The following is a 27024-nucleotide window of genomic DNA, read 5'->3' on the forward strand; positions in this document are numbered from 1 at the left end:
CATGGAGGAGGAGGTGTGATCTGTGGGGGTGCTTTGCTGGTGACACTGTCTGATTTATTTAGAATTCAAGGCATGCTTATCCAGCATGGCTACCACAACATTCTGCAGCGATAAGCCATCCCATCTGGTTTGGGCTTAGTGGGACTATCATTTAACAGGACAATGACCCAACACACCTCCAGGCTGGTTAAAGGCTATTTTACCAAGAAGGAGAGTGATGGAGTGTTGCATCAGATGACCTGGCCTCCACAATCCCCCAACCTCAACCACATTGAGATGGTTTGGGATGAGTCGGACCACAGAGTGAAGGAAAAGCAGCCAACAACTGCACAGCATATGTGGGAACTCCTTCAAGACTGTTGGTAAAGCATTCCAGGTGATGCTGGTTGAGAGAATGCCAAGAGTGTGCAAATCTGTCATCAAGGCAAAGGATGGCTATTTGAAGAATCTCAAATATAAAATATATTTTGATTTGTTTAACACTTTTTTGGTTACTACATGATTCCATATGTGTTATTTCATAGTTTTGAAGTCTTCACTATTATTCTGCAATGTAGAAAATAGTAAATATAAAGAAAAACCCTTGAATAAGTAGGTGTTCTAAAACTTTTGACTGGTAGTGTAGTTGGTCACATGATTCATGTTGTGTATGGTTTAGAAACAATGGGTGACTCAACTAACACTTTGGCTCAGTTTACCCCATTCTCCCCTACTAGTCATGCACCACATAAAATGACTGCCATTCACCCCATTGAGAGTTTTATTATGAACTATGTCCTTGTTGTCAGAGTGTGTGTGTGTGCAGTCCCCTGGGTCAACTCTGAAGGTCTGAGCATGGTTGGTAAAAGTGCGACGCCAGCTTAAGGACAACTTCCTTCACAGTTCATTCATCCCCGAAAATGAAGTTGGCTTTCTGAACGCTTGGGGGATGATGGCCGCTGAAGCCTTGACAAAGTAAGGGCACTTTAGAAGTCGAGAACTTCTCATTATGAGAAGCTTAATGATGTTTTACATGATTCATCCCAGGAGTTATTACAATGAAGTAACTACTTAATAAATGCATGTTATGACAAAATGGCACCAAAAGGGAAAGCAACACGTCCTAAATGTCTCCAGGACCTGATGCACAGAGGGTGTGCGAATCCAGACTATCTGTTCCAAACCACTGATAAACCACACAGGAACGGAGCTTCTGAACTTCAGGACTCCGACAGGCGAGATATATCTCATTCTCCAAGGTGAGGGATAACCTCTCCGACCCAGCAGGAACATCCGTTTGTAGAACAATGTGTTCAAACCCCCCTGGGACTCAGTCCGAGCGCGAGCTCTAATAGGTACAGATATCCATTTTCTTCCTGCACCCTCATCTCATTTCCCTCCTTATTGCTTCAAGACTCCCTGGAAGAGAGGGTCGAAGAAAGGACAGACGTGTGAATTCAGCCAACCAGACGCGGGATGCTGCGAGCGCCGTGCCTGGATCTCTGACGCTATTGGCTGTTCTCTGGAGAGCCGGGGTTGTTCCGAAATTAATGAGTGTTGAGCAGAAAGCACCATGTCTCTGTGACAGCTGATCGAGGGGGAGATGCGCCGTTAACCACCGTGGAAAAGGACACGGGGGATAGAGGCTCTTCTACCAACCCAACAGCTCTCTCTGCTTGTGGACTTTCCGTTTTCTGATAGGGAACAACACTGTAAGGAAGGAAAAGCTGGAGCTGGTCTCTCCAACTGCGTAAAAATAAGAAGCTGCCGTCTAGGCTTGTCTGTGTTGCGCGCTTTCTCTCCTCCGTCTCTGGACCAGTGCACTAGATGGGGGGTATAGGGAATACATATCGGTCGATGAAGATGACTACTGCGGGTGAGTTCCCCCCTTTCTCCAATATGTATACAGTCATCTAGAGAGCAGATATGTGGAGCGTATTCCATATCGCCACTGTTGCACTACGTATTTCCAAGAAGTTAACGGGAAATATCTGGTTTGGGGAAGGCTTTGACGACACAGTAAATAACAGTATAACGAGAAAGGTGTTGCTAAGCTATATAAAATAGTATGTATCAAAATGGTTACCGTTATGTTTTACTGCAAATGTAACAATCGGACAAGCATGATAGCTTGGAAGGCTACTACTGATTGTTCTCGAACCTTCAGACGCAGGAAAGCTTTTGCGCAACTATGCAGAATGTGCTTTATAATGGAAATGGAATATGAATGAATTCACACCAAAAAGATACGACGTCGAATATATATATATATATTTTGTGTGTGAAGCAGGTGGATTTGTGCGTATATTTATGCTATGATGTGCGTCCTGTTGCTGATGCATTTAGAGAGCGCGCACACAAGGCACGTCTAGAAACCCTCAGAATGGTGGCAAACTCCCTCCCCTTTCGCTTTGCTCTCCGTTGAATCATCCTGTTGCTATCAAAGATAACTCGTTCTCAGTAGCTACCTGCCACGAAATAACTAATAGGCCTATCACGGGGCTGTACACACAAACACACACAAACCCACACACTCCCACGATGCATGGTGCATCAAATAGATCCATTCGCTTCAGCACCATTTCTGCACGTTGCATCCGGAGCTTTTGCGCAATTACCCCTGTCACGGCGAGACATCTTAGCTGCAGAGCATAGTCCACATTGAACACAATCACTTAACCACTAATCTGCGGAGCCTGACCTACACCTTGCAGGATTTAGAGAGAGAAACAGCGAGTCTCTAATCCCTTAACTGCATTGGGGCGTTTCTATCTCTCTCTCTCTCCCTCTCTCCAAACTATAACCTCTCCAACGCTCATGGAATATTCCAATGAGATGTCAACATGTAAGGTTTACTATAATGTATATATATGAGGCACAGTTGTCCATTGACAGTGTTTACCCTGTTGCTGGATCAGTCAGTCTACCTTGGTGCTTCTGAACACCAATGGAGCTTATACTGAACATGGGCACAGTAGGTCCAGAACCCCCCTCTTCCAGACAGAAGCCAAACCAACAGCTATTCAATATGAAATGATATAGCATTGCTCAATGCTCACCATGAAACCTAACCACCATTTTAGCATTGTAATTGGCCTCTGATGGAGACCATCTTCATCCTGTGGTGAGAGAATGGCAGACCAAACAGTGTGCCTGGCACGCCTATCCAAGGCCACCACATCCCATCGCTCTGTGTAGCAGAGTATTTGCACTGTAGTCGGTCTCCATGTAACACAATTCATATGTAAACTCGTCTACTGTACAATGCATACAGTACTGTTTACCTTACATTTTGATGTTGTCATCAGAGCTCTGTGTACGTTTATAGATGGGTTGGTTGTTTAGCAACATGGGGCCAACCAGACGGGGTTGGCTTAGACGGTTAACAACATTTAAACTACATTTAGTCTCCAAATGTTCATTGGGAAACATACATGCATTTGTACAGTGAGCACTTGTTGTCTCTCAAATTCATCATCACAGTTTTTGTTTTGTGCAGAAGCGTTGCCATATTAGCATAGACATGACATCAGTCAAAACACCTCAAAACAAGACATGGTATCAATAACAAGATACAACGAGCTGAAACGAGCCACGTACAATTCTCCAAATGGTAGGTTCTTGTCATTGTTGATAGCTTTCTGACCAGTAAGAATCATAACAAAACTCTCCTTCGTCCACGTCGAATGCGTGCACATCATTTTTGTGACGTTGTCAGCCAACCCATCTATAATCCCCTTCTCTTTAAATGAGTATTTCTATTCACTTTACTGAGTTAATCTGTAATGCTATGTGTTTAGCCTGGGATTTTAAGAGTCGGAGTCCTAAACATATAATTACTTCTCCCTCTCAGGTGGGAATAAAAATCCTCAAGTCAAATGGTGATTTAATTTAGTTCAAAATACATCATTGCTTTTTTCCCCAACAACTCTTTTTTTCCCCAACAACTCTTTTTTCCCCAACAACTCTTTTTTTCCCCAACAACTCTTTTTTCCCCAACAACTCTTTTTTCCCCAACAACTCTTTTTTTCCCCAACAACTCTTTTTTCCCCAACAACTCTTTTTTCCCCAACAACTCTTTTTTCCCCAACAACTCTTTTTTTCCCCCAACAACTCCCCAACAACTTTTTTCCCCAACAACTCTTTTTTCCCCCAACAACTCTTTTTCCCCCAACAACTCTTTTTTCCCCAACAACTCTTTTTTCCCCAACAACTCTTTTTCCCCAACAACTCTTTTTTCCCCAACAACTCTTTTTCCCCCAACAACTCTTGCAGCAGAGTACAGTGTTAACAGGTCTATTGATCAAGTTAGGGCTACATTACATTGGGCCTATATGAAACAGGATTTAAATAGGTTTCTCTCACACAATAGCCTAATACAGTGAAGTGTGCCAGCGTGTGGGTGTATGTATTTAGAGGAGAATTTACATGTACCCTGAGTACAATTTTCTAGGCTATCTATCTATGAAGAGGAGCAAAGATGTGTGGGTTTAACTCTCAGTCCTATACTCAATGTCAAAATACACTGCGCCTTATGACTTGTTAGTTGCATAATGATGTATTACAAGAAGCCTCTGGTTTGATTCTGATACCTGAATACACAGCATGTAAACAGTGGTGCAGACAGACAGCTAGAGGGTGAAGAGTTCAGAGCATTCAAGCACACAAGTATAGTAACAGCCCAACATAGCTGACAGCCTTCTGTTTACAAACAGATTTGGGTTGGGCACACATTAAGAAAAGCAAGTATAAATTCAAAATCAAAGTGTTGTTGTTTACCTGCATCAAAGACATTTAAGGTGTTCTAATCCTGTCTGAAAAGCTTGTTGAAATGTAGCGATACCCTTTCATCCGTTGAAAGGTAACTCCTAAAGTCTCAGGGAAAATAGATTTTAATCAGAGAGGGAACATGATAAGAGGGACCTATGCAAATAGCCTTTTCAAATCGAGGAGAGACATCTGAGGATTGCTGCTGTGCTGTCGATGTGTTCCGTAATATTCAAGATTAATATGTGTAGCCCTGGATACACTAATGAGAAGCTATTGCTTCGGAGTGACAACGATACCACTGAGACCCAGGCAGACACGCAACCGTGAGCTACCCAGACAGAGTGATGGATTTACGGAGACGCAGACACATGCATCATAGACTTACACACGCACGCAGACACACACACACACACACGCGTACAGTGGACATGCATGCACACGTATGCACGCACGCAGACACACACTGACACACATTCCCCTGGGTATGTATTTGGACAGTGAAGCTAATAGTTTACATTTGGCGCTGAACTCTAGCATGTTGGATTTGTGATTTCAATGTTTCATATGAGGCTATTGGACCAAATGTACAGAATTATTTGAGGGTATTTTCATAAATATCAAGTATTAAGAAATGAAATAACTTTACGTATCTCGTCCCCCTCATTTGAAGAACTCATAAATATTTGGAAAAATTCAGTTAAAGTGTATTACATTTGTGCATATCCTATTCACCTGAGATATTGTTGTGGACACAAGTCAATCATTTGCAGTTCGGGTCCATTCACTTTTATTGTAAATAAAAATAGATGTTCCTGAACACTTCTAACCTACCATGATTCTAGCCAAAAGTTGTGCCTCTACAAACGTGTTAGTTGTAGCCTCTGAATGGAATCTCAATCATCTTTATTAATGATTCATTCATCATTTTTCAAAATCATGGCATTATCGGGAATCAGTAAGAAGTGTTCAGAAACATCTTATCTTCTCACCTGGAAAGAAAATAACTCCAGTCATCATTCACCATTCAGTTACTATTGGCCCGAAACGTGACCCTAAACAACCGAAACAAACTGCAAATGCATCCATGTTTGTAGAGTCACAAGCTTGATGTAGTGTAAGACATATGGGACCAAATACTAGACTTTTCACTACTTCGATACACTGTCAGTGAATTTGTCCAAATACTTATGACTTCTTCACATATGGGGGGGGGGGGGTGCTTTCATTTGTAAATGGTATAACAGATATGTATAAACGTACCCTCAAATTAAAATGTGACATTCTATACTGTCACCTCATATCATAGCATTTGATTTCAAATCCAACATGCTGGACTATATACATTTGTAATTTGAGCTTGACTGTCCAAATGCATACGGAGGGCAGTGAATGTGCACGGTTACTAGACAACGTCAGTAAAGACAGACCTCTAGCGAGCCAATTCAGACCTGATATCGCAAGCCATCTTGCATTTCTAGGTGCCCACGCAGGCCTGTTCGGAGCCCTGGCGAATGGAAACAATAGGTACCAGAGCCATTAAATCACAGTGAAGAAGGCCGAGCTGAAATTAAATGCGTTTCAGTGGCGTGTAAAGATTGATTCTGTCTGCTGAAGGAAACCTCGTCCCTGCAGGCTTGTGGCCTCTTGACCAGATATCTATTATTTATATAAATATAGATAGCTGTGCATCTATCTCCAAGGGAGGAAACATGCCACGTTTGCACCTGCAGATTCAATTTCCTCGCGGGTTGGAGTGATATCGCTGCCTCCTTTCATTCTGGTTAACAACTGCAAGGAGAATTATGTAGATGAGTGACCTTTATTCAACTAGGCAAGTCAGTTAAGAACAAATTCTTATTTACAATGACGGCCTACCAAAAGGCCTCCTGCTAGGATGGGGGCTGGGATAAAAATATATATATATATTAGGACAAAACACACATCACAACAAGAGAGACAACACAAGACCTAAGACAAAAACATAGCAAGGCAGCAACACATGACAACACAGCATGGTAGCATTCGATTTCATTAGGGAGATAAATAAGTGTTTGGTGTGTTTGCCATGTTGTTCACCTTATCAATGTCTGACTTAGCGCGATTATAAAAGGATGCCTTATTCTGTCATTTAGATGGGCTAACTTCCCTGTGCACATGTGCTTATACACGTGCATGTGTGTGTGTGCCTTGGCATGCATGTGTCCGTTCGTGTGTGGTCTGTAGTTGCCTGTAGGCGAATGTTTGTGTGCATGTGATTTTGTGTGTGTGCTCGCTGTTTCTCCCTTACTCAGCCCAAGGGCACTGGCTGTAGAGCGAGAGAGGCACGCGGCTGGGCTAGGCTGAGCTCAGACCTGGGGTGTCCTGTGGTTAATTTGGAACATTGATTCCACATTAACTGTTAACTCGCTGCTGATTTGCGGCCATGCAAGAGCAGGTGTAAAGGGAAACATTTTCCCCTTTTCACACCACCACACAAAACGTAATTATGCACACACACTGCATAGTAGCCAGCATTTAATGGACTCTCCCCTGACCTTAGAAAAAAAGTGTAAAGGCAAATCAATGAGGTGAAGGGCAGGCGAAGGGACAGGAAGCTCACAAAGCCACCCACCAATGCGCTTATCCATGCAGCACATAGTCAGCCAGGCAGACAGGCATGGAGACTGGGAGGGAATCAGGCGGTCAAACAGGCAGGTCAGGGAGACACAGTGCCTTTCCTCTATTGGAGATAGTGATGCTAATGGGTTGAATGGAGAAGAGGGGAGGAGTGGTGGTGGAGAGGAGAGGAACCCACTATGGTGGTTTCATTTGGGGAAGAGAAGAATGAAAGAGAGTAGGATGAGAAGAGAGAAGGAAATGAGAGAGAGAGGGAGAGAGAGAGTAGGATGAGAAGAGAGAAGGGAAGGGAGATATTAGAGGGAGAGAGCGGGAGAGGAGAGAGAGAGGGAGGAGGGGTGAAGAGAGAGAGAGAGAGAGAAGGGAAGGGAGATATTAGAGGGAGAGAGTGGGAGAGGAAGAGAGAGAGAGGGAGGAGGGGTGAAGAGAGGGAGGAGGGGTGAAGAGAGAGAGGGTGGAGGGGAGAAGAGAGAGAGAAGGGAAGATATTAGGGGAGAGAGAGGAAGAGAGAGAGAGGGAGGAGGGGTGAAGAGAGGGAGGAGGGGTGAAGAGAGAGAGGGTGGATGGGTGAAGAGGAGAGAGAGAGAAGGGAAGGGAGATATTAGAGGGAGAGAGCGGGAGAGGAAGAGAGAGAGAGGGTGGATGGGTGAAGAGAGAGCCTTTGAGGATTATAACCAATGGATCAGAATTCCTGTGAACCATTTCTTAAATACACAGGCCATTTCTCCTGCAAAAAGGAGGCAATTCCTCTGCTGCCCTACTTTCCAGTTACGTATGACCTTTATGTCGGGGAAACAGTTTTAGCCCTGCCAGGGTAATGTCTACCTTTCAGCAGATATCATACTTCCTTGTTACCGGCTAAATGGTATAGGCTACATAATCACATCCCTGAGGGCCAATATGTTCCCTTTCAACACCTACGATAGATGCAGTACATCCACTGTTTCATTTTGGGAATCTACTGTACATCCCGGGAGTTTTCCTAACCCATGATCAGAACAGAATGAAATGTTTATTTCATACATAACACAGTACCTTTCCTTTTCTTACATCATATCAACTAGCAACTGCACACTGCCAACGTAATGACCTCTATATTCCTCACCTTTCGATCCCAGCCTAATTTGACCACGTTTCTAATGCTGTTGAGAAATATCCATTTAATCAACATTTTGTTGATCTAACGCAACATCCCCGTTCCACCTCCATACTAATAAATACATTGGCAGGTACATGTTCAAAAGTAATCCTCTCCAGATCCCCCCTCATCTCCACTTGACCCCAACCGACCTCCGCAGACTAGGAATTCACTTAAAACAAGCAGTTAGCCACAAAACTAACAGTGCAGGCGGGCTGCTTGAGGATGAGCTGAGCCACAGTGGCATGGCTGAGTTACCGTCACAGAGTCCGGACTGAATTCTTCCGCTTCTCTATGTTCACTACGTACCTCGGTCTGAGACTGCCATCGTTGAAGTCATTTGGGGTAATGAGAAAACGAGGGGTGTTGTACAAAACAAAGTCATCAGTTATTGGATCATCTCTAAACCAATCAGAGCATCAAAGCCAATTAAGAATTTTCAAAATGCTGCTTTCACCAACTCATCGGTTTCTAGGACCAATCGGAACAGTTGGAATGTGTTGGTGTTCTAGAAATCATTGGGGATGTACTTTGATCCATACTCATTAAGGAGAAGAAACTATTGTCTCTCGGCACGGTGTATGGCAGTGACAAGGCATTCCTTGTCGATCCCCAAACATCTCTGTAAAAAACTACAACGAGAAAGCCTTGCGTTCCTATTTTTTGTATTAGTTTCACACTGTTTATTTTTATTTATTTCACCTTTATTTAACCAGGTAGGCTAGTTGAGAACAAGTTCTCATTTGCAACTGCGACCTGGCCAAGATAAAGCTTAGCAGTGTGAACAGACAACACAGAGTTACACATGGAGTAAACAATTAACAAGTCAATAACACAGTACAAAAAAAGGCGAGTCTATATACATTGTGTGCAAAAGGCATGAGGAGGTAGGCGAATAATTACAATTTTGCAGATTAGCACTGGAGTGATAAATGATCAGATGGTCATGTACAGGTAGAGATACTGGTGTGCAAAAGAGCAGAAAAGTAAATAAATAAAAACAGTGTGGGGATGAGGTAGGTGAAAATGGGTGGGCTATTTACCAATAGACTATGTACAGCTGCTGCGATCGGTTAGCTGCTCAGATTGCACATGTTTGAAGTTGGTGAGGGAGATAAAAGTCTCCAACTTCAGGGATTTTTGCAATTCGTTCCAGTCACAGGCAGCAGAGTACTGGAACGAAAGGCGGCCAAATGAGGTGTTGGCTTTAGGGATGATCAGTGAGATACACCTGCTGGAGCGCGTGCTACGGATGGGTGTTGCCATCGTGACCAGTGAGCTTTACCTAGCATGGACTTGTAGATGACCTGGAACCAGTGGGTCTGGCGACGAATATGTAGCGAGGGCCAGCTGACTAGAGCATACAAGTTGCAGTGGTGGGTGGTATAAGGTGCTTTAGTGACAAAACGGATGGCACTGTGATAAACTGCATCCAGTTTGCTGAGTAGAGTGTTGGAGGCAATTTTGTAGATGACATCGCAATTTTGTACATGACATGTTGTTGGTAGGTGCAGTTGATTCAGCAGCCCTAGCGACTAGATATGTATCTAGTCCACTCATTTGCAGGCGTCATAAATATTTGGACAAATGTATTTATAGTGTATTACATTTAGTCAAAACACATGCCAGCGCAACATGGTAAAAGAGATACTGTATGTAAGAAAAAACCCTCAAATTAAAGGTGACATTCTGTACTGTCACCTCATATAAAACATTTGTTCTCAAATCCAAAATGTCGTAGCGAAGAGCCAAATTAAAAGTTTTAGTACGTAGGACACTGGCCTGGACACATTGGAAGCAGTAGCGACAAATCCAGACTTCTATTTCTCCCTTCGCCGTGTCATTCTGTTGATGCTGCACTGCATCAGGACTCTGATTAGGAGAATCCGTCTTATAATTCCATTTGGCTTCGGTATTAACCGCATTCCTCTTTGTCTGAGAACCGCGAGGCGTTATGCAAGTTATTGCCACTTAACGCCAAACAAGCTCCAGTTTTCCCTCCTCTCCTCTTTGTTCCTTGGAACTCTTGTTTTCACCTCAGCTTAAATGGGTTAAGGCTGATTTCCCTCATCTGTCTTGGGCTAAGGTGTTTTTAAATGCCATTACGACTTCCTCAGGTCACTGGAGGTTAATGTGATGGTATTGAGACCCTGGCAGTCATTTTTTTACAATGATTTTTACAATTTTCCCTATTTCTTCCTGTTAACTACTGGTAATTAAACAGTATATTGTGGGGGGAATTAATTCTGTATTGAAAGGGGGGAAAACCAACTTGACCTGATTTCACACTGACATGCTGTAAACACTTGAATTGTGGTCTACGGACAGTAGTTAAGTGTACGAGCCTTTTGCCACACACACTGTTGCAGGCTGTGTGTAGTGTGTAGTTTACAGGAGCTAGAGGATATTCTTCCCTTACACAGTGCGCAGGGTAGTATTTCCAATATGTCCACTTTCTCACATTTGGATTATAAGGCTAGGAGACTGAATAACGCTGAATAGGCTATTTAAACCTCTTTAAATCTCTTTTACACCATTTTCTTATGAAGCAGGCATTGTCCTAAACGTTTAAAATACTGTAGCCTGGCTTGAAGGTTCTGTCGGTGTCACCTCCAATTCCCCATTTCTCTGTCCCCAGACGAATGTCTCTTAATGTTCTGTTGAACAGTAGAGGAGCAGAGCACGGAGACATTCTCCTCACCGTTGGGTCATGAATTAAACATTAGTAAGTGGACTTACTTAACATTATTAAGTTACAGACATAATGTCGAAGTAATTCAGGTATTTTGTTTCTAACATGAAATGGGTCACCATCAGCATAAAAGCAGAGAGAGCATGGGCGTTGAATGAGGTTCAGTTTAGAAGGGATGTCTGAACATTTTGCAGCTTATTGTTGATTGAACAGTATCGCAAAAGAGCACATCACCAATAACACCCGTCTCTCAACATTCTGTGTGATGTTTCAATTCATTTATTAAATAGGACGCTCGATGCACACTCATACAATAGAACATCTGACTTCCCTAAAGTACTGGTACTCGGGAAGTTTAAACTTGTCCAAAAGTGAAGGCAAACACCTGTATTATTTATGATTATGTGTGGAGGGAAAAGCAACAGCGCTGCAGTGTGTGGAATAGTTCGAGCCTCTTGTCATTACACAATGGGAGAGGCTAAGAAAATATTATGCATGGTGTGAACACAACCAGAAATAAATTGTAGGGCAAAACTTCCATTTTCATGAATCAAGTTGCGATTATCATAACTCCAATTTACTCTCACATGAGTAAGTACTGAGCAACGCTGTTATGTTATCCAGGCCCACCACACCATTTGAATCCACCTCTAACCTCAAAATAATCATAAAACAGGCTACATTTCATGTGTAGGAGGGATTTTTAAGAACTGACGCTAAATGGATATGAACACAGTGCTTTGTTCCGCTGTACAATCAACACCTCAGCACTTTAGGCTACCTTGCTAACCGTTCCAACATCCGGATGCCATATCACCGTGCCAAATCTGAAGGAATCCAGGAAGAAAGTATGGTTCCATTGAATGTATTGTGTGGCAGCTCCTTCTTTTTGTCTTTTCTTTTTTGTTTTTACAGACCCCCAGATTCCTCGTTCTGACTATGTTCAAAGCCTCCATTTTGTGGCTGCTGTGAAGGGGCCCGGTTGACTCGCAAAGATATTGATCACCCAATGGAAGTCATATCCAATGAATGTCTTATTTAGCCAATGAGCAGGCAAGGCGGGTGACCAACAGTATAACAGCAGCAGACCCTAAGGGATCCAACAATGGCTACCCGCTGTGATGGAACATGCGATGGATGCAGTAACGCTTAGCCCCAACACATTAAGGTGCCTCTAATTGTGATTAGTAAACACAGGAATAAGAGGAAACAGGGGGTGGGAACCCAAAACACCATAGAAGAACATTACAGTTGTAAGTGAAGATTTAGCGCAGAGCAATGAGAGTCATTGCTTCCCGAGGGAAAGCGAGGGTAACCATGTTTTTCAGATTGCTCTGGGTATACCACTTATTAAAGTGCCAGGTGCCCCCCACCTTCTATCGCCGCTCTTCCACCCTCACCCTCGTCCGACCTCATCGAAAACCACATTCTCAGCCACACACTCCAACAGTGGGCAGTGTTTTGCCATCGTGGCTGACTGCGGTGTTTTTGTAGCACCGTTCGGACTTGCTCATCTCCATGGTAGTCTCGGAGCACTGGGGTGGAAACAGAAATGAGGAGGATGGAATGTCTCTGGTGCAGTACACCCCTCCTCTCTCTCTCTCTCTCTCTCTCTCTCTCTCTCTCTCTCTCGTTCCCCCTATATTTCTCTCTTTCTCCCTTTTTCTTTCTCTTCGTCTTGTGGCTCTGTCTGGCGTGTTGTTGCTCTGCAGCCCAGGTTATGACAAGCACCATCAAACCCATTTGTTCAGTAAAAAGTGTTTAATGTTTGACAAATGACAAAGAGCAGCAGCCTAACTGTAGAGAGGGAAACAAAGAGAGGAAACAATATACAGAAACACAGCAATATTTTGTGAAAGTGCATGCTGATAAATATTCATTGTCATGGCGTGAAGTGTTCATGAGTACTTGTAAATGAAAGAGGTACTTTTTACTTCATTTCCTTCATGTTTTTCCCATCTGTATTTTCCCTAGTGACAAACATTATGTATATAAAAGTATGTGGACACCCCTTCAAATTAGTGGATTCGGCAATTTCAGACACATCCGTTGCTGACAGGTGTATAAAATCGAGCACACGGCCATACAATCTCCATAGACAAACATTGGCAGTAGAATGACCTTACTGAAGAGTTCAGTGACTTTCAACGTGGTACTGTTATAGGATGCCACCTTTCCAACAAGTCAGTTCGTCAAATTTCTGCCCTGCTAGAGCTGCCCTTGTCAACTGTAAGTGCAGTTATTGTGAAGTGAAGACACCTAGGAGCAACAACGGCTCAGCAGCGAAGTGGTAGGCCACATAAGCTCACAGAACGGGACCTCTGAGTGCTGAAGCACAACACTCACTACTGAGTTACAAATTGCCGCTGGAGCTTCATGAAATGGGTTTCCATGGCTGAGCAGCCTCACACAAGCCTAAGATCGAAGATAGACTCTGGAGCAGTGGAAACATGTTCTCTTGGAGTGATGAATCACGCTTCACAATCTGGCAGTCCAGTGGACGAATCTGGGTTTGGCAGATGCCAGGAGAACGCTACCTTCCCCAATGCATAGTGCCAACTGTAATGTTTGGTGGAGGAGGAATACTAGTCTGGGCTGTTTTTCATGGTTCGGGCTAAGCCCCTTACTTCCAGTGAAGGGAAATCTACAACATACAATGACAGGATTCTGTGCTTCCAACTTTGTGGCAACAGTTTGGGGAAGGCCCTTTCCTCTTTCAGCATGACAACACTCCCATGCACAAAGTGAGGTCCATATACAGAAATGGTTTATAGAGGTTGGTGTGGAAGAACTTGACTGGCCTGCACAGAGCCCTGACCTCAACCCCATCGTTCACCTTTGGGATGAATTGGAACGCAGACTGCGAGCCAGGCCTAAAGACAAAAACATCACTGGTAGTTAGAATAAAATAAAATAAATGCAAACAGACATAAAATGGTATCCATGAGTTCATCTGACTCTTGATAAAGGGCCACATTGCCAAAATCCTGAAGTATCCCTTTAAGCCTATGCAACCTGCCATTTAAGAATTGAATAAAGACTTCTCGCTTTAACTCTAAAGGCACTCAATCCTCCTAAATGTATCCTTTAATGCTATATCAGGAGGGCACAGAACTGACCCCAAATGATATGCAATAGGTCAAGCAGATCTAAATCCATGCTGATGTGTCTTGAAGGGCCGTGCAATGTAAATGTCAACACACGTCCATGTGCCTCTATAACAAATGTCAATGTGCCTAAATCCCCTTTTGTATAATGAACCCAGGTTTTCTGTCATGGTATTTACAGTTTTTCTCCCCATCTTCTTTTACAGGTGGGAATGGACTCATTTAAACAATGCTGGGAGCTCGTTACGACGCCGAGAGCTGGATGTGATTCATCTTCAAAAGAAAGCAGAGCGTTAATGGAGGCTAACCCAGATCTGCTTAGCAGGACCGTAGCTCCCTGAGGCATATGTTCATCGTCATCTACTTGGGCCTGCACAACCAAAGTCTTGACCCCAGCCCGTATGCCCAGGAGGGAAAATTGAGCGGCCACACCAGCACAACCACAACAAAACAAAAACCCCCTGGGATACCCTCCCTGCCAGTGGGGGGTAGTGAGTCGCTATAGCAACAGCAACAAATGATTAATTATTTGTGAAGTTAACAGCTCAGACCACTTAATCTACAAAGACCAATTACTTACTGGAGGGAATCGGGCCAATATGAAGGACGTGTCATTTGTGGATCGTTTCTTCGTGGGCCTTGCCATGACTGCCTTTGTTCTGGCCTCTGAGGAGAGAGTCGATTGCCCTCAGCTATGTGTGTGTGAAATCAGACCCTGGTTCTCTCCCAGCTCCGTCTACATGGAGGCCCCAATTGTTGACTGTAATGACTTGGGACTTTTCACTCTGCCTGGGAGATTACCAACGGACACACAAGTGCTATTGCTGCAGACCAACAACATTGCAAAGATTGAGAAATCTTTGGATTACCTGGCCAACATCACAGAGATTGACTTGTCGCAAAACAACTTATCTTCAATGAGTGACATCCACCTCGGGCGGCTGCCTCAGCTGCTGTCCTTACACATGGAGGAGAACTGGATACGCCAGCTCCCAGATAGCTGCCTGGCAGAGCTGGCCAACCTTCAGGAGCTTTACATGAACCACAACCTGATCTCATCCATCTCCCCCACAGCATTCCAGGGCCTCCACAATCTCCTCCGGCTCCACCTCAACTCCAACAAGCTGCAGACGATGAGTAGTGAGTGGTTCGACACCATGCCCAATCTGGAAATACTCATGATTGGGGAGAATCCAATAACCTCCGTTCAAGACATGAACTTCAAGCCCCTTCGTAATCTCAGAAGTCTAGTTCTGACCAGGATGAACCTATCGCAGTTACCCGACGGCGCTCTATCTGGCCTCGACAACTTGGAGAGCATCTCATTCTACGACAACACCTTTCCCGAAGTTCCCCACGCAGCTCTGCGGAACTTAAAGAACCTCAAGTTTCTGGATCTTAACAAGAATCCCATCGGGAGGATACAGAGGGGAGATTTTGCAGACATGCTCCACCTCAAAGAGCTGGGAATTAACAGCATGCCGGAACTGGTCTCTATCGACAGCTTCGCCCTAAACAACCTCCCCGAACTGACTAAGATCGAGGCCACCAACAATCCCAAGCTCTCCTACATCCACCCCAATGCTTTCTACAAACTGCCCAGGCTGGAGACGTTGATGCTGAATGGGAACGCGCTTAGCGCCCTACACAGGATTACTGTGGAGTCCCTCCCCAACCTGCGGGAGGTGAGCATGCACAGCAACCCCATCCGCTGCGACTGTGTGGTCCGCTGGATGAACATGAACAAGACCAACATACGCTTCATGGAACCGGATTCTCTCTTCTGTGTGGAGCCTCCCGAGTATGAGGGCCAGCACGTGCGGCAGGTTCACTTCAGGGAGATGACAGAGATCTGTCTGCCTCTCATCTCCCCGGAAAGCATGCCCGGGCACGTTAGCGTTGACAATGGGAGTTCTGTGTCGCTCCACTGCCGGGCCTTTGCCGAACCCGAACCGGACATCTACTGGATCACGCCTTCTGGTACCAGGGTCCTGCCCAATACCGTTTCAGATAAGTACTACATGCACCCAGAAGGAACATTTGACATCTACGACGTAACAGAGAATGAGGCTGGACTGTACACCTGTGTTGCCCACAATCTAGTCGGCGCAGACCTGAAGTCAGTCTCTGTGGAGGTGGATGGCTACTTCCCCCGCCCTGCCAACGGCTCTTTGGATGTCAACATCAAATCAGTGCAGACCAACTCGGTCCTGGTGGCCTGGAAAGCCGCCCATGGCGGTCTGGCTCCTAACATAAAGTGGTACACGGCTTCCGACCCCAACCACCCGACCATGGCGTTCTCTGCACGCGTACCGTCTGATGTGAAAGTGTACAATCTCACACATCTGACGCCCGCCACCCAGTACAAGGTGTGCGTGGACATCCGCGGCATCCTCTACAAACATGACACCAAATGTGTCAATGTCACCACAAAGGGATTAGAGCTGGCGGCCAAGGACACTGAAAAGTGGCACGCGGCAGTAATCGCTGTCTTTGGTGTGCTTCTCGCCGTGATTTCAGTGGCCTGTCTGCTTATCTATGTGTCTCTGAGGAACCACCACCTTTGTGGGGATTTAAGAAAATGCCGCTCCAAAGTGTCCCTGACGCCGGTGGCCGGCCTGCACTCTCCTTTTACGAGGCTGTGGGTCTCAGGGAAAGGACTGCCAACCGCGGTGGAAGTGAAACCCACAGTCATAAATGTCTCTGACAATTCCTTTTAAAGAACTATACCCCCCCCCCCGGGGAGCTTACCACACAACCGCAAAGAATGGACAAGGTGTAGAACAAAGGAGAAGCCTGCAGTAAACTGTTTTAAAATGTGCATCAGCATCCTTTAAGCTTTGACTCTGAAATTCTGGGAAAATATACACCATCATTGAATTGAGGAGTAACTGGTAGGAGGGAGACAGACCACTCTCTCGGTTACAACATGGTATCTGACGTGGCGGCTCTATAACAATTGCTTTATCAAGCTAACACCACCAGGGAGATTGTTTTCCCAGCTAAAACACACAGTTTCGACATCCCTGGGTTCTTCACAGAGTACAGATAGAGTAAGAGAAGATGAGGACGATGGTGTTCTCTCTCTTGTAATTGACTGCTAAGTGTGTTCTCTCCTTGCGGTCCCCAAGCAATAGCGTCTGTGCTGTACAACATCCATAGGCGAGCTAGAGATGACAACTGTCTATAACGGAGGAACTATGTAGTAGAATAGACGATAATAATGACTATGGTGTAAAACGTTTGATGAATATACCCTTTTTTCTATTTAGAAAGAGGATTTGTGTTTTTTCATGGATAAATTGTTATATATTCTATCCGCTAATGTAAACATAAATCCTCTGGTGTAATATCTGGACAGTAAACTGGTGTGATATTAATAATGGCAAAAACAAATGACTCTCATAATAACAACATCATCATGCTAAATACAATTACACTGCGTATGGGTACAGTATATAGAGAGGGCATTTAAGAAAGGGTTGTTTGCAAGTGTTTGCAGAAGAATTTAAGAGTCTTGATGAGGCAGACGTTGAGTTGATGGTGAGTTCATGGTCTGAATGTTGTTGTCTGTCCTGACATCTCCTAGAGAGGAATAACGAACAGTGGTTTCCCACTGGGCAAAAACTGGTTGAATCGACATTGTTTCCACTTAATTTCAACAACAACAAAAATGTCATGTGATGACGTTGAATCAACGTGGAAAACTGATTGGATTTGAAAAATGGCATCAACAGGTATTTTGTCTCCCCCCCAATTTTGAACCTAAATACAATGACATGGTGGAATTTTTTGTTGATTTCACATTTAATTCACATTAGTTGATAACTCAACCAAATGAAAATCAAAATGAGACGTTGAACGGACGTCAGTGCTCAGTGGGTTGTTATGCCCCGGTAAGTGCCTACTACAAGAAGTACACAGGAAGTACACCGGAAGTACACAGGAAGTACACAGGAAGTACATAAGAACTACTGCATAGAAATAACAACAAGGCCATGTCATATCTTCAGACTCACAAGCTAATCTCAAGTACTTTTAGTGAAAGTACATTCTTAGTATTTTTGGCATATAAACATTTTAAAAACGTTGTGTTCTTGCTTTGGGTGTAAAATTATTAAAGCCATTTTTATATTGACTGTACTGTCTGTGATATCTGGGCACAACTGGGACTGAGATAAGAATCTGTGCTGAGAAAAAATAAAATAAACGTCAACGTTTCTTTGCAATCATAGGGTTACTCCCGCCTCTCCCCTTTCTTCAGAGTGCTGAAAGAATTGTATTATCACTCAACATGATAATCATCACAGTGGACTTGATGAAAACACTATACAGCCTTGTGATGTGACATTTCCTGCAACCTTTTGTGTTCCTGACCTTTATATTGCCAGGAAACCTTGATAATGATCACACAGCATTTCATATAAGAGCAAAAAAAGCCTGTTTTAACACAATGTGAATATACTGTATTATATGAGTATGTGTATGTATTTTAGCCTACATTGTTATTCCCAGATACACTCTAATACAGCCTCATTAACTGGCTCATTAGGTACATGTTCATTCTTTAGACAGAGGTCCGTGGTCTGAAAAAGCCCAGCAAGGTCAGTAACACAGTCATGTAGAGAACCAGAGCGGAAAGACATAATGTCCCAATGACAACGCTCTGCAAGGGAAGTCTGCCAGTTATATCTCGGTCCAAAGCAGTCGAAATCGGGGAAATCGCATTGTATTTGTTTCATTAAAGGATCCGATGCTGGAGTCCCGAACATAAAAATACCATGACATGATGAATGTTTGTCAGGGGCAGAGTGACATGGAGGATTTATCAGACACGACCCCCTCATGCATCACTGCAGCCTTCAGCACCATGGACAGGGCTTTTAGAGCTCAGCCATTTGTCACAGACAAAGGGAGCTAAAATATGTCCAGAGCCCCTCCGCTCAGGTAGTGGCTCAGGTCAGACTGAGCTGAACCTTGACAGTCTGTCCCCGTCTGACGCACACAGAGGCACACACAGACTGCATACATGCACGCAAGCACACACAAACATACACACACACCTTGTGATATCTTTACCCTGGAGACATCGTGAGGTGCTACTGTTGCTAAAATCTGTGTGCTCGATGTGCCCACAAGGAGAACAGTGTGTTCTTAGAAGAACAAACAGCTCATGGGGTATTGTTCTTTTTTATCACGAACCCCATGATTTGATTACATCCTTGGATGAACAGACTCAAGACTTATCCACAAATTCATTTCTCCCCTCTGTCTACACCTCTCTCTTTCTCTCTCTCTCTCTCTCTCTCCCTCTCTCTTTCTCTCTCTCTCTGTCGAAGCGGGTATGAACTCCGGTGATAGCTTTTCCCCTGTAATTGTACATTCACAGCCACCTTATTTGAGAGACATCAGGATTTAACTTAAATCCTACATGAAAAGAGCCAGTGAGGTGCGGCCATTTAATCCACAGAGGGTGTAAAGCGAGAGAGTTTCTGATGAATCTTAAAATATTTTCTTTGAATCGCTTTCTACTATTATATATAAAATAAAAAAATCCCCATCTGCAATGCTGAGATATTAAAGCATTTCTCTCTGTGCACTTTGGTTTTATTATCTATGTGTGTATTAAGGTGTTTCTGCCAGTTAATACAGTCCAATTTAATAATGCAAGGATCATCACCACCAACGTCAAACTCCATGGTGGTAGATGCTATTATTAATGAGTTCTTATGTTATAAAACAAGCGTAGTGGTTTGCTTGAATTATATTTATTGCGTGTGCTGTGGGTTATGAAAGAGGATTTTCATAAGTATAGCATTATATTATAATTATTCATATGAATGTATGGCGTGATGCCATATGTAATGTAGTGGTGACAGTCAGTGTGTACAACGGTGTACTATTCAGTAAAATAAGTCAATGATCCATTGGAAGCAATGGAAACTCACCTTGATCTTTCTCTGCGCCTCCGTAAAAATGTTACAATCTATCGGTTTCCACTGTCCGTAGTCATTTGTGCTTGTAGTCCAGCCTGCGAGTCTTCAGCAGAAAGATGTATACCAGAGTTGTTACTTTGTTAATAGATCCATTTGAACACTATGCACCGTGATATGTATACAATATACAAAGTGCAAACCTTAAAAAGATTTTGAATACTAATAATACACACATCAATATCATTGTTTGGACCATTCTCTTTATTCACACCAGACCAGAGGTCAATAGCCTTGAATGGAATTATTGAATTGAATCATTTTATATAATTTCACACCACGTATTGAAAACACACAGCTAGCTGTATAGGCCAGTAGCAGGTACTATAAAAGAGGTCAAACAACTTCATAAGCTCTCCATATACTACCTTATTACAGCTACAAATCCCTACATAGGTCAGCCTGGGCAGCTACAGGCAATATTTCCAATAAACAGTGAAATGTCACCATTTATTTATAATCCCAGTGCAGCTATGGCACCTTAAATGTATTAAATGTGATTATTTCTCATAGAGGTTATCTGAGTAGCCAGCAATCACAATAACAGCCAAGTTGACATTTAACAAATTACCGTGACACAAAACTAGGACTTTTCTTCTTTGTCACATTAGAAAACCAATCGCAATCTCTTTGCCTTCTCCATTTAGCCTATATGAAAAATCAATAATTTGCATCACAGAAATCCAAAGTCAGTTTTGTTGTTTGTAGATAACCAACCCAGTCCACAAACCTTGACTTGGAATATATGATAATAATATCAAATGACGTAGCTTTAGTCCAGACAACCTCCATTCCTGGCATGCATTTCAATGTATTTCCTGAAAAGTAGAGACAGGATGTCGTGGTGAATTTGCCATGGCTTGTCAATGGGAAAGTGGTCAAATGCCATTTGTCTGTATCTTTCAGTTCTGCCTGGCCTCTCCCTATCTCCATTTCCATCTAAACAACCATCTCTCCCATTTTCCTTTCTCCTACCTCCCGCTCAGATAAAGAGACGCTGTCTGCCCTACCCCCACATGCAGACACACAAAGACACTGACACACTCTCTCTCTCTCTCTCTCTCTCTCTCTGTCTGTCTCTCTCTCTCTCACACACACACACACGATGATCTGCAATCATCAGTCGCTTTCTTCTTACGGAGCCAAATTGATTGGAGCTCGGCTGTTAGGCTAATAGAGCGTTGATCCATAGATGAGGACTGTTATCACATTTGCATGTTTCACTTATTACCAACCTGTCCCTGCCAGTAAAGGTACCACACGTGCACACTTGGGTGTCTTTGACATTTAAATAACAAAAAGTGACATTGCAGAAAGTAAAATAAATTCCACTTAGGTCAGAGCGTCCTATAGGTATCATATAGCATTGTCTCATGTCAGGTAGAACGACCACTCTGTGCCTCCGTCTGCACTGTCGGTTGAGGGACGAGCGTTGTGTCGGAGTGACGCCACCTGTAGGAAGACAATGAAGCATAGTACCTGTTCGACATACACACTATGACGTAAACATTATGAGACGTTATTGACAAACCCCCCAAAAATGAAATGTGTCCTACACATCTTTCCGTTGACGAGAATATCTCGATTGGAGAAGAATACAACACAGTGAGGCGGTTTTCGTACTAATTGACCATCCCATCCTCCCATTGCCAAATTGATAATTAGTTTCCTGATCATTGATGGATCGCCGACACTCCTCTCCCGTCTCTGTGCTGCTTCCTCAGTGAGCAGAGCCATGCCCGCATGCAGCTGTTATGAACAGATCAATGGCAAGCGAACTTAATGAGCTGTCCTTCACATGCATGTGCTTGCAATGACGGGGGAGAAAGAGTGAACGAGTTCAGAGCGTGTGTCAGCAGCAACATGATCATGATTAGAGGGCCGTGTTTTCTGAACGTTCTTGAATCCTGGCTGTCCATGGTCGTGTTCCTAGATTAGAACCTGCTCTAAGAATACATACAGCACAATTGCCATTTTCTGTTTTGCTCTGTCGGAGAGATGAGATGTCTGGCCTTGATGGAACTCATCTCTCTGTGTGTTCTGCTTTCCCCGAGAGGTGGCCTCGTTCTGGTGATGCAATGATGACAGAGTAGAGATTCATTTAGGTAGATGGGCGTGGAGAGAGGAAGGAAGGCTCTCGAGGCCTGTTCAATGTAGGAGCAGAGACAGTCAAAAGCCACATCCACACCAAACACAATGTGCTTTCCTTTAACTGAGGTCTCACCAAAGGTCGTTATTAGGTCATCGTTACTGGTATGGGAGTAAACATGTTCTGTTTGTGTCCTTACTGTGTCTCTGAGTATTGATTGAATCCAGGGGTTTCATTTGATTTACAGTACATCTAATGCGCTACGAGAGGTCATTCTCTGCATGTTAACAAATTGGCTTCAAGAAGTATCCTCAAGAAATATTCTCAATATGGCATTATAATAATTATATACCGGCAAGCGGAAGGAGACGGATACTATTTCCCGCGTGGACTCAGAGTAGCATGAAGAAATAACATGTTAAAAATAAATAACATGTTCGAGATCCATGATTATACTGCTCAAGCAGTATGACTTCCCCAACATTCACAAAAACCGGAATAGCTATATTTACCGCACAATTGTGTGTTGTGGAAATTCTGTACATGTACAAATGGCAACCCTTAAAAGGACAGCAACATGGATACAGTGCCTTCAAAAAGTATTCACACCTTGTGACTTTAAAAACAAATGTTGTTGTGTTACAAAGTGGGATAAAAAAAAATTCATTGTCATGTTTTGTTAACAATCTAAACAAAATACTCTGTATAGTAGTCAAAGTGGAAGAAATATTCTAACATTTGTTAAAAACAATAAATAAAATAAAAAACGCTTACACACAGTACCTTGATTAGATAAATATTCCACCCCCTGAGTTTAATAAATGTTACAATAACCTTTGGCAGCGATTACAGCTGTGCGTCTTTCTGGGTAAATCTCTAAGAGCTTTGCACACCTGGATTGTGCAACATTTGCCCATTATTCTTTTCAGAATTCTTCAAGCTCTGTCAAATTGGTTGTTGATCATTGCTAGACAACCATTTTCAGGTCTTGCCGTAGACGCAGATTTAAGTCAAAATTGTAACTCAGCCACTCAGGAACATTCCCTGTCTTCTTGGTAAGAATCTCCAGTGTAGATTGGTATAAGGTTATTGTCCTGCTTAAAGGTGAAATCCTCTCCCAGTGTCTGGCGGGAAGCAGACTTTACCATGTTTTCCTCTAAGATTTTGCCTGTGCTTAGCTCCATTCCATTTATTTTTTATCCTAAAAAACTCCCCAGTCCTTAACGATTACAAGCATACCCATAACATGATGCAACCACCACTATGCTTGAAAAAAATGGAGAGTGGTAGTCAGTAATGTGTTGTACTGGATTTTCCCCAAACATAACACTTTGAAAGAAACTTTGAAAGGAAAGACTCAGAGTATAAAGCAAAATGTTCTGTGGACTGATGAGACAGAAATGTGAATGCAAAGTCCTATGTCTGGAGAAAACCAGGTACAGAGCATCACTCGTTTAACACCCTCCCTACAGTGAAGCATGGTGGTGTGTGACAGGGACTGTGAGACTGGTAAGGATAGATGGAACAATGACTGGAGACAAATACAGGCAAATCCTTGATGAGAACCTGCTTCAGAGTAAAATGACCTTAGACTGGGGGTGAAGATTTACAATCCAACAGGACAATGGTCCAAAGCCTTCAGCCAAAGCAATGCTGGAATGGATTCAGAACAAGAATGTAAAAGTCCTTGAGTGGCCCAGCCAAAGCCCAGACTTGAATCCCATTAAAAATCTGTGGGAAAACTTGAAGATTGCTGTTTACTTCCACTCCCAATCCAACGTGACAGAGCTTGAGAAAATCTGCAAGGAAGAATGGGAGAAAATCCTGAAATCCAGATGTGCAAAGCTGATACAGACATACAGTACCCAAGACGACTCAAAGCTGCAATTGCTGCCAAAAGCGCATCTACAAAGTATTGACTCAGGGGTGGGAATATTTATGTAAATGTGATATTTCATTTTCAGTAAATATATGCAAAGATTTCTAAAAACATGTTTTCACATTGTCATTATGGGGTATTGTGTGTAAAAGGGTAAGACCCCTCCCCCCACCCCCCAAAACACACACAATATTTAATACATTTTCAATTCAGGCTGTAACACAACAAAACATGGAATAAATCAAGGGTTATGAATATTTTCTTGAAGGCGCTGTAAATGCTGTTTTAGATCTATTTTAACTCATGATCGATCGCTGGAGACAAATGTGAAAACAGTCAAATTGAAGTATATCAACATATCACCTTCTCCACAGTGAAGTATATGAAACGCTGACATAACTTGGGATTACATTTGGACTGTGCTGTGGTACTGAAAGTACAGCGCCAAAACTACCGAGCTGATTTATGATTTGTAGAATGTTTCAACTCTATGCCCGGACTTTTCACTGTATTTTTGTACAACTTGTATGGTATTAAATATTAGCCATTATCGTTAGCCAGCGTCAGTTATACCCACATACATTTATGTCACTAATTGAAGTGTTTGTTTCCGTACGTGTTGCATCATTCCATTCCATTAGTAGTTTACATTTCTTTCCTGTGTCATGTTCACACGGTTGATCCTGCTAGTAATAGTGGATCGTATAATGCTAAGGTATTGCAAGTTGTGCAATAATTTGATTCATTGTAGAACGCAGACCACACTTAGTACTTTAAAACTGGAGCCTGGAGCACGGTTCACGATGACTGTCATCACAGTTCCATGATTAGTAAGGATTATTAGGGTAGATTTATAGGACTGTTCAACCCCTCTTGTACACTTTTATCACCTTCCAATATTTCATGGATTAAATTATTTAAAATGGCAGCTTTCAGGATTAATCAAACAACTATTTTTGATTCACCAATATATGTTTTGCGTAAAGGCTCTCCAAACCTATATTTTTTGTGTTATTCATAATAACTTTCCTAAGATCACAGTATTTTTAAATCTACCAATTGGTGCTGGAAAGGAGAATATGTGTGAATTGATGTGGCTTGTTTTTATTGATCCCTAATATTCTGAACCGTTCTCTCCATATACAGTATTCTAGTGAGTCTGTCAAGCCATTTCTAATTAAAGATACACCAAATTTAAAGGGATGGCTTTAGATACATTTACTGAAAACATTTTCAATCGGCCCTTTGTTGACAAAAAATAGATGCCTAATTTGATTTTCATAGATTTCTTTTCACTTTTTCCTAAAGCTTCTCTGTGGAATCCTTTGTTCTCGTTTCACGTCATCGACATTCCACACCATTATTATCCGTCTATACAATATATAAACAAAGGACATTGATCACCACATCAGTCCGCTGCCTTGGTTGTTGTTTTGATGCTAGTCAACGCTGCTTCCTGGTTCAGCTTTTATGCTAATTAAACTGACCAGGAAGCTGGAACATGCTTCGTTATCCAGTCTCTCTGGTGCCTATTGAGGCTGTGTTCAGTCAGGTCTCATTGTCACATACAAATACCTATACTCTATTATCCATAATAGGCCCAGCCCTCCTTGTGCGATCGGGACTGAATATATGGATTCTATGCAGTTGTGATACACTGTAAGATTGTAAATGTCATATCCTTTCAGTTCATTACACTGTGCCTTGCAAACTAAAATAACAATTGCCCAAGTAACATAAAAATAAAAAAGTGTTTTATGTTCATTAGCCTTTCAGCTGATTTCTTCCTCCCTTTCTCTCCAGCTGTCTCTTCTCATCCCGGAAACAACAAATCCTTCAAATTTAAGATCCCTGCAAAAAAATACTGTATTTTTATATTTATGATGATTGCATTGGATTGCTTGCAATTGAAATGAGGAAGGAGAGTTAACAGCGCTCTCACTACAGCGACATGCATGGCGCCACAAATTGCTTCTCAAAGTTAACCTGTACACATCTTCAGTGTACAAATTTAACATGATGAACAGGAATGACATTTAATCTCACGGGTGGCCGAAAACAACGAACTAACAGCCACACACCCAATTGACCACGCCTCCTGAACATAATTTATGGATTACATTAACAAAGACTCAGCAAGAAAGTCAATAAAAACCCAAATGATGGTACAATGAACCCATGTTTGGGTAATCAAAAAGCATTGCCTATTGGGGGCAGGACTTGTTATTTCACTACTACCCCAGCAATGGGATATTCATAGGCACTTGAAAACTCATACTCTTGTGTATGCCTCATTAAAGCTATAAAATTATCAGTGATTGACATCTGTTGACAATACAACAGAACCGATGAACCGGAATGACATTCACTCTCACAGGTGGCCAAAAATACATATCTGAAAGCCAGGCCCCTACCAAGCCACGCCTCCAGTCTTCTGCTCTGAAACGGTGGATCATAGCTCAATAACCCAGCATCAACAACCCAACCTGGCTTCTGCAAAAATCAGCATTTTTGTCAAAATGTTGTTATTGACATAGCCATGTTCTGTTCAATGTTCTCTTCCTATACAGTACCCCAATTCATGTTGTTCAGTTCAAAAGAATACATGATACAAATTACTGACACCATTCAAAACATTGAGGGTTTGGAACTTTAAAGTCAATAATCTCATAATCATCTTTTGGCTTTTTAGTCCCAAACTCTCGATTTGTAAGACTCTCTCAATCCAGTCGAGGGAAACAGCCCTCTGATATGTCCTGTC

General features: G+C 42.8%; 1 protein-coding gene across 1 annotated transcript; it reads left to right on the plus strand.

Annotated features, from left to right (window-relative positions):
• Window positions 1-1560: 1560 nt before the first annotated feature.
• LOC135514791 (leucine-rich repeat neuronal protein 3-like) lies at window positions 1561-19884 on the plus strand. Its single transcript, XM_064938404.1, has 2 exons — window positions 1561-1855; window positions 14509-19884. Exon 2 carries the CDS (start codon window positions 14902-14904, stop codon window positions 17020-17022), a length of 2121 nt encoding a protein of 706 aa, XP_064794476.1. The 5' UTR covers window positions 1561-1855; window positions 14509-14901; the 3' UTR covers window positions 17023-19884.
• Window positions 19885-27024: the final 7140 nt, after the last annotated feature.

This window comes from Oncorhynchus masou, chromosome 26, assembly GCF_036934945.1.
Source record: "Oncorhynchus masou masou isolate Uvic2021 chromosome 26, UVic_Omas_1.1, whole genome shotgun sequence".
NCBI classification, from domain to species: Eukaryota; Metazoa; Chordata; class Actinopteri; order Salmoniformes; family Salmonidae; genus Oncorhynchus; species Oncorhynchus masou.